Below are 9,265 nucleotides of genomic sequence, written 5' to 3'. Positions count from 1 at the left end.
AGATAAAAAAAAAAAGATAGAAAAAGAAGACTTCACCTAAAAAACAGAGAGGGTGGTCCAAGTGAAGTTAAACTGCTGACACATAGAATTCCCTGGTCTGATATAATATGTAGGCATACAGACCCTGCAGGCTCACACAGATAAACCACTGAATGGTCTGCTTATCTAATATTCCTGTGAACTCCATCAGGAACTTTGGCTGGAAGGCAGAAAAAAAAAATGATATGGAGAAGTGGGATTTCAGGGCCAAGATCTGGTGAGGGGAGCAGGGGGAGATCCAGCAAGCCAAGGGATTGAAAGGGTCAGGAAAGCACTGACAAACATAGTAACTCACATGTACAGCAAACATTTACTAACAGCCTGGGAGGGTCAGATAAATCATGCTGAGGACAAAATGTCCTAGAAGTTTGTACTTCATTCATAGAATCTCATTCAATCTTCCCAGCAAACTGTGGGTACTGTGAGAGTGTAGGGTGTAGGCTTTGCAGTTGGAAATGTGCCTGGCATATTGTAAGCACTCAATATAAGTTACATATTGTCTTATAATCAGTGCTATTATTACCACATTTTATGGATGAGGGAACTGAGACTTAGAAAGTCAATTACCAGGGGACATTGGTAAGTAAAAAATGAAGGTGGGATTTGAACCTAGGGATCTGACTCCAGTGTCCTCACTCTTAATCTAGGGGCTTTGACACCCATTCTTCTCCCCTTCCAACCTCTTTCCCTCTGAGACCCAGCAGCTCTAGAAGCTGTTCTGTGTTCACCTCGGTATGCCTTGCTGCCAGCCATGCTGTTGACCAAACACTGAGCCAAAGGTGAGGGTGATAGCCAGGAGATTAACATAACACTGCCAGGAGTCTTGGCCTTTAAAGGAGGGTTTTAAAGACTGAAAAGATGATGGACAAATGTCCTGGTGAACGTCCAATGGATGGTATACTTTCATTCAGTGGGAATTTCTTGAGCAAGAAATAGGAGAAGGAAGAAAGGAGAGAGAGGAAGAGGACAGAAGACAAAGGCCAGTAGAAATCACCACATCTACTTTTCCTTTTTTTTTTTTTTAAGATTTATTTATTTGAGAGAGAGCGAGAGCACACACATGGCAGGGAGGGGCAGAGAGTCATAAGCAGGCTACAGCTGAGCACAGAGCCCAGTGCAGGGCTTGATCTCCTGATGCCGAAATCACAACCTGAGTCAAAGCCAAGAGTCAGACGCTTAACTGACTGCAGCACCCAGGTGCCCCCAAATCACCACATCTTTTGACATCACCATCACAAATAACTGCCTTCTCCATAGCCAGATGGCTAGCTTTGGTCCAGAGCTGAACAGTAGGTGGAGCTGAGTCTCTTGAGATGAGTACAGAAATTGCTTCTCAACAGCTTTGAAGAGCCAGAGTTCATAACAATGAAAAGTATAGAGCAAAGAAAATGAGTATTGAGGGGTAAGCTCTACCAATACAATGGGTCTAATACCAGTTATCCTGGTGGCAGGGAGTTAAATTCTGGCCCACTCTCCCCTTTTATTTGGGTTCGTTTGGGTTTCAATTGTGTATGACATTCTTTCTCCTTTGTAAATACCAAATAAACCCTATACTGAGGTTCCCCATCCTCCCCAGTACCTTTTCTCTCTCTCCTCCAATCCTCTCTCATCCTTATCCACTCAGCAAACACCTGTTGTACTGAATCAAATTCAAGGTCTCAGTCTGCTCAGTGGCACAGAGTTGGAGCCACATTTCCAATAACCATTCAAGATGTTCCACTGCGACCACATTCAACGTGCTCAGACTTAAACTCATCTTCTTCTAACATAAATCTGTTCTGTTTCCTCAGCACCCATTAAAAATAATACCTGGGAGTCATCTTTCATAATTTTCTTCTAAGTTTCCCATTAACTGAATCCCATAAACATGCTTCTCTGGTGATATTTCTCTTATCAGCACCCTTTCACTACCACTACCACTGCCTTCCTTCAGACTTGGAGATGTTTATAATCTCTTTGAAACAGGCTAGTGCAGCTTTTGCCCCATCCCCCAGTCCATCCCACCCTTTGCTGTCAGAAATTTCTGTCAATACCTTAGATGTGATCATTTCACCGTTTTAACCAAAAGTCACTTGTGGCTGGTAGTCAGTGACTGCCAAGATGAACTTCCTGAGTTCAAGGCACTATGTATTCCACCCCATTTGTCTTTCCCACACCAACATCCTCCTACCACCCCAGACACACCCCTGCTCCAACCACAGAGACCCATTGGCCAGGCCTTTGAAAAGGCAAGGAAGGAACTTTCTCAGAGGCAAATCCTTTCTACTCTAAAACAGGATCTAGGGTTAACCCAGTATGTCAGAACTGGTCAGGGGCATCAGACTCAAGTTCTTTACAGTAAGGAGGGTTTACCTTGGATATCAAGGGGTGCCACTCCCTGATTGAATAAATAATTGCAAAGTACAACAATTAATGAGTTATAAGCAGAAACACAGAAAAGGAGCTAAAATAATCCCCGGACTTTGGCTAGGTTGTGTGGAGTGGTAAAAAGAGGTTTTAGAATCTGATATTAGAAAAATAGGGAGAAGAGAATCAAAATGGCTGTGAGCAATCTGGGAAGCTCTCCTAGAAAGGTGGAGAAGGGGCAAGTTCAAAGGAGTTAAAATTTGGGGGGAAAGAGAGACCATGTGTAAACAGAGCTTTTCTGCTCCTAGCAACAATGAACCTCCCTATCCTTAGAGTTCAGTAACCTTCACCATGGTCTGATTTCACCAGCATGAATTTTGAGTGACCCTGAGAGGGAACAGGACAGCAAAGGGGGGTGATTAAGCACAGTATATTCTCAAGGGCTTGAGTTGAGCTGGGAGCTCTGGAGTCACACAACAATTGCTACCTAATGATGCAGTGATGAGGTCACAAGTGGGGCTCCCCTTCCCCACCCCCCACCCTTGGCTTCCTCAGAGCTAGGCAGAGGAACCAGAGGGAAAATCCACCTTCTCACACACAGCAATACCATCCATCTCATTCGACTACTTATCAAGTTCACTACCAACACAAAGGGGTGAGTTGCAATTGGACAACTGCAAATGCCCCGTCTTTTTCCTCTCCTTTCCTAAGAGTGACTTAAAGCACCCCAGGCATTGAACAGGGTTGAGATGATGGCTATTTTTGAATGAAAGCTTCCTTTCATTTTCAGTAACAAGAACTGGGCTATGCCTCATTTGAAAGAGAGATTCTTAACAATTTTGGAGTTTAACTTAATGATTTATTTCTCCAGGGACCCATATTGCTTTTAAAGCTAAATTAGATAAACTTTTACTTTTATATTGTTAAAGGAAATTAAAGGAGTGCCAGTTAGATACAACTTGCAAGTATTGTCACAGACTGAGAAGCCCTGTTCATATCTAGAAGTCAAATCATCCACAGAAGACCTAACTCAGGGCAAAACTTAGGAGGAAAAAAATTCTTCCTTAAAGTCATATTTTGTGGATCTCAAATTCATATTTTCAGAGGAATTAGAATTTCCCAGTTCATCTCCTCCTCTCCTGAGTTCTTCCCTTACCCTAATCATGGGGAGGAGTCACAGAGTAACCTATGGGAGTCCAGCCATGGTAGAGATTCAGTTAGCTTCCCATTCCCAGTTTTCAAGTGAAGAAAGCAATTCTCAAGGCTCTGAGGGCATAGGGAGGACAGAGGAATGAAAGAAGTGTCCTGAGTCCCTAAACCCACTAATATACCCTCTCATTCCATCTCCAGAGGGTTAGGGAGGTAACCCTGCAGGAATTGTTAAAACCCTTGTGGCATGGATGCCTTTAGCAGTCTGACCAAATTCATGACTTCAGAACAATGTACTTAAATGAATTAATTAAAAGACATGGAGTTGCAAAAGATACCAATTATATTGATAACATATGATTAAATATGGTTTTATCATGGGGGGGCGGGCAATTCCAGGACCCTAGGTTGAAAATTCCTGCTGGGGGATATGGAATTAAGACAAGTGTAAGTGAACAAAAAGCAGGGTAAGGGTGAAGAGACCAAGAAACGTTGTCACCAATCCACTCCAAGGACAAGAGGACAGCCCTTAAATGAGAATTTGGTCTAGAGCCCAAACCATCCCAGGAAAGTTTTTCATAAAAGCAAGGATGGGCAGGAGGTGTGAGTGGGAAACCTTGCTGGTCCTCTCCCACCTTGCAGTGTGGTCTCTCACATATGACCTGTTGCATGTTTCTTTACAGGGCCCAGAAAATCAAAGAATGTCGAGCGATGATAAAAATAAATCTAGTGAACCCAAGAATGAGCCCAAGAACTGTGATCCCAGGTGTGAACAAAAGTGTGAAGCCAAATGCCAGCCCAGCTGTTTAAAGAAGCTGCTGCAACGGTGCTCTGAAAAGTGCCCACGGGAAAAGTGCCCAGCACCACCAAAGTGTCCACCGTGTCCATCACTGTGCCCCCCACCATGCCCCCCACCGTGCCCTCCTCCATGCCCAGCTCCCTGTCCCTCCAAGCCGTGTTCCAAGCCCTGTCCTCCTAAATGCCCACCTCCCTGACCACCCCCAGAGTGAGGCACACGGGTACCATTCAACCCACTACCTCCAACAACTCTACCATGTTCACCATCTTGTGATGAAAGCTGAAGCCATGAACTGACAAGTAAACCTGTTCCTCTGCTGTGCAAGGCTCTCTTCTCCTGTTTTTGTTTTGGCAGTTTGGGTTTTTTTTTTTGTTGTTGTTGTTGTTGTTGTTGTTGTTGTTGTTTCCCAGCACTAAACCACCAAGAAGCAATCCTAGAGAGTGAGGCCAGAACCCTGAGACTCTACAATCAATAATTTTTGAAGACAGCCTCCCTTCTGGCCCCACCTGCTGCATACAGGGGTGTGGCATCTCCTGAGGGGTGCATCCAGGGAATGCAGACTGAGAGAGCCATAAATATAGCTGTTAACAGTGGTTCACCTCAGGAGCCCAAGTGGCCATGACAGAGGAAGAGGGCAAAAGGGGGAAAGAAGAGTAGGATGTTGAGGAAAGGTCCAGTCCAGAAAGGCTTAGGAAAAATTCTCCCCTCCGCTGTTAATCACACTGCATAATGCTTGGGCAGAACGCTCTGAAGACAGGCTGTGTGGGCTTAAACTCTAGCTCTGCTCTAAGCTTTGGGTTCCTGCTCTCTGTAAAAGGAATCCTGATGCTAGCAGTGGGCTTACAGGGTTGTCATGAGGCTTAGGAGGTAACATGTGTCCAGTGCCTGATTTACTGGGACATAGCCAGCACTCAAGGAGGGGAACACATGGCACTTGCCCAGGTTTCACATGTCACACCTGAACATAATTGCCCTGTGCCTTTCTTCCTCATCAGGTACAATATTTAGGTTCTAACTTATACCTATAAGCACAGCTAGGCACTCTTTTAAAAAATAAAAAACAGCAGTACCTGGGTGGCTCAGTCAGTTGAGCCTCTTACTCTTGGTTTCAGCTTCATGATCTCAGCGTCATGAGATTGAGCCCAACATCATCGGGCTCTGCACTCAATGGGGAGTCTGCTTGAGATTCTCTCCCTCTCCCTCTGCCCCTCCCCTACTCATGCTCACTCTCTCTAAGAAATAAATCTTTAAAAAATAAATAATAAAAAACAAAATTGAAGTTGTGCACTACACTAATGTCAGCTGGCTGGTTTGGATACTGAACCATAATTATGTAGCATGTCACCACGGAGAGAATTCCAGTGAAGTGTGCATGGGATCTCTATTAGGGCAACCTCCTGTGAATCTACAAAATTTCAAAAGGAAAACTTCACACAAAAGATAGGACAAAACAAAGCATCTCAATTAGGAATGAATGGGAAAAGTATTCACAGCTGCTCTGTTAAGTGGGGATTATTTACAAGTGGCTAGGGAAAGTCCACATCAACCTTGCTTACCTCACAAAAGGGACTGTATCAGTTCATTTTGCTGGGAAGGGTATTAGAATGGGAAGGGAGCATAGAATTAGAACTGTAGGAAATGGAGTGTCAGGGCCTGGGAGCGTGGTCACCATTTCAATCTCCCTCATCTTCCACCAGTCTCTACTCATCTTCAGGGTGGGTCTCCTCCCCTCCGAGGACCCCCTCCATGTGGTGAGGTCCTTGGCCAGGTGCAGACCCAGTTTGTTGATGAGTTGAACTTGAGATGCTCCGATTACTTCTGGGAAAGAAACCTGAATGCCCAGGAGTACATGAACTTACCCCTGTGGCCAAGTGGATAAGAGAGCTTTGCCACACAGACCAAACTAGTTTGTCTTTACAACCCACAACATTCAAGTGGAACTAGGCTTAGGGTTCTCTGCTGTCACAGTAAGAGGAAATGAGAGAAGCCAATTCTGGGGTGGCTCCTTATGGAATCATGGCACACAAACAGCTTTCCATCCTTCTGAGTCTAGAAGCTGGTATAGGACCACAAAGATGCAGTAAGAACAGATAGTCCAAAATATGCCCAAGACACATGGGACCCCCAGACCAAGTTATATAATTAGGTGATTGCAGAAGCAGACTTTTAGGACATGAGAACTAGACAAGGCTTTTAGGCATGCAACCCCTCATTTTCCAGATGTGAAGAATACCAACTTCTCTGATATGAAGAGGCCTTAGCATCTCAGAAGCCCTGCAGAGAGGTGCCTCCTGGATGCTGGGAACTTCTGGAAGCCTAGTTTAAGGCATTAGGGCCCTGTGGTCAACTGTTGATAAAAGATGGACAACTCTTGAGCCTCAGTAGAAATCACGAGGGAGGGAGAAAAGATGGAGAAGGAAAGAGAGAGAGGAAATAGCACTATACTGTGACAGCCTCTTCCATCTATTTAATGATCACTTTTAAATAATAAATCTGAGAATCCCAGTGCTAGAGTGTGCCACTGTTAATGAGAGACAAAAATCCTTTTAGGAAAGAATTTGAGGAATATGGAAAATGTATCAGAAGCATAAAATGATTCAATCCTTGGACCCAATTGTCCCACGTCTCAGAATCTGTGCAAAGAATAATAATTCCAAAATGGAAAAAAGAAAAGCTGTGTAAAGCTGATTATCACAGTGTGACTTAGAAATAATTTAAATATCTAACAGAAATTTTGATAAATACACTTATCCAAGTGTATTACTTGATGAAACATTGTGCAATTACTAAAATGAATTAAAGGGGAAAAAAGCAAGGCCCCAGTTGGATGTATAGCATAAAAGCAATTATGTTTAACCAAAAACTTCTATGAATAATGATGATGATGATGATAAAAGGAAATTTGTCAACATTCTAGGTATTTTAGGACGATGGAGTTATGGGTAACCTGTGGAGTATTTTTATTCTCACTAGTCTTTAGATGTTCATAAATAATCTTTTATTTCTCATGTAATAGAAAAAAATTATATAATCATGAATACTTCAGAAACCCACCAAAGTCCTTTCATTTGCTTAATGAACTAACTAAATAAATAAATAAAAGGAAAAGAAGGAAGAACATCTTCTTACACCTGAGTGCACACCTTGGGTGCCTTCCTTTGAAGGGTAGGGTCTCAGTCCCAGGCCTCCAGTGGCTCTGTGACAGTGTGGGTCAGGGGCTGGTGCTCTCCTGGGTGGCTCTGAGGACTCTGGGCACAGACTGGGTGGAGGCGATCTCTGAGAACATGAAAACATCCATTTGCCAATTTAGTTCTCTTTTCTCACATGTAAATGAAACCAAAGATACACATCTCTTAATGGCTACTTTCCCAGCAAAACCTGGATCAAAGGCAATGCCAGGGAAGATGGCTAGAACGTGATGAGTGTGCTACCTCCCTGCAGAATGCCTAATTACTTCCAGCCCCAGCGGCAGTCACCAGGGCCCTACCCCAAATGGTAGAGGGTTGTATAAATAAATAAACAACACCTGAAGAACAGCACCACGGGAAGCTGTGCAGTGCTCATCTTGATGGCTCACAGATACTGTGATAGGGCAGGACTAAACCTCTCCTTTCATGGAAAAGCTTTAAGAAGAGAATCTACCACAGAACCCCTCAAATCATGGTTTCTTGAGAAGCAGGCAGTGTACAGCTGGCCTTGCAAAAGGACTTGTAAGTCCTCTCAGACCAGGCCAGCTGGGGGCGGTGCTGTGAGCTGGGTCAGTGCTCTATGAAAGGGCTGGCACACAATCACAGGGATGTCTTGCTTTGAAGCTCTGAAGCTGGAAGGCACCATAGAGCTCACTTTCATGTGTCCTCCACATGCAAATGGCAGCTGGGGAGATGGCAGCAAGGAGCCAGTTACCAAACCTGTCCTATTTCCCTGTCTTGCTTCCACATGACCAAATATTCCAGCCAGGGACACGAGCACAGGCACATTCTGGGAGGCTTTATTGACAATGACAAGTCATAACTGCTTCCGTGCCACAGCTGTTGATGCTCAGCAAAGAAACAGGTGGGTAAATACAGTAAGTCAATTGCCAAACATATAAAGATGCTAAGATACAAATTGATCGTAAAATGCATAGCAGGGTATTTTCAGCTGCACCAGGTGCATAAAACCTGTGATGCCTTAGCTACAGAGCTCTTTCCTTTCTCCCAGGCTCAAAGGAAAAGATGTTCAGACTGAGGATTTGTGCTTTTCCCACCAGAAACACCTCAATAGTTTCTCACCTACACCACCCAGAACCTCCTAACTGGCTTTTGAGGTCCCAAGTTCACCTTCTAGTCCTCCCTCCAGTGTAAAGCAGCCAAGGCTGGCTGGCTAAAATCCAAATCTAAACATGTCAGTCCCTTGCTTAAAACCCTTAAAATATTCCTTTTTGCCTAAACAACAGCTTGAATGACTTGACCAGTCACGCAAAAGTCTTCCAGAGCTGGCCCCCACCTCCTTGTCTGGCTTTACCTGGCCACTTCTCTCTCCTTCTAGAACTATGCATCCCAGCAACAGGTAAATGCTGGCACTTCCTGGCATGGCAGAGGTTTCTGGCCTGTGTGAATTTACACTTGTCTGTCCTCTATCATTCTTCCTCTTTCCATTGAGTCCTCCTCTGAATGGTTCACTTGGGCCAGTCTTCATCTCCCTCTGAACCCAACTCAGGGGTCACCTGCTCCGGAAAGCTTCCCCCACTGCCCCCTGCAGGCTGGTCAGATGCCCCTTTCTATGATCTCAAAGCATCCATGCTTTTCTCCTGTAACACTTATCCCACCATATTCTGTCCATCTGTTTACACTGGACTGTAAGTTCTTTGAGAATAGACTGGCACATAGAGCAGACATTCAGTAACAATAAATGAGTGCATGTTCAGTGGCTTTGGATGCACTTTTCCAAAGA

General features: G+C 44.3%; 1 protein-coding gene across 1 annotated transcript; it reads left to right on the top strand.

The window, feature by feature from the left end:
* The first annotated feature begins 2,912 nt into the window (after window positions 1–2,912).
* On the top strand, window positions 2,913–4,657 carry LELP1 (late cornified envelope like proline rich 1). Its single transcript, XM_025860075.1, has 2 exons — window positions 2,913–3,040; window positions 4,218–4,657. Exon 2 carries the CDS (start codon window positions 4,236–4,238, stop codon window positions 4,527–4,529), a length of 294 nt encoding a protein of 97 aa, XP_025715860.1. The 5' UTR covers window positions 2,913–3,040; window positions 4,218–4,235; the 3' UTR covers window positions 4,530–4,657.
* The last annotated feature ends 4,608 nt before the right edge of the window (window positions 4,658–9,265 follow it).

Source organism: Callorhinus ursinus, unplaced genomic scaffold, assembly GCF_003265705.2.
Source record: "Callorhinus ursinus isolate GAN/ISIS: 27379988/994484 unplaced genomic scaffold, GSC_fseal_2.0 scaffold138, whole genome shotgun sequence".
Classification (NCBI taxonomy): Eukaryota; Metazoa; Chordata; class Mammalia; order Carnivora; family Otariidae; genus Callorhinus; species Callorhinus ursinus.
This window is presented reverse-complemented; position numbering and strand designations above follow the sequence as displayed.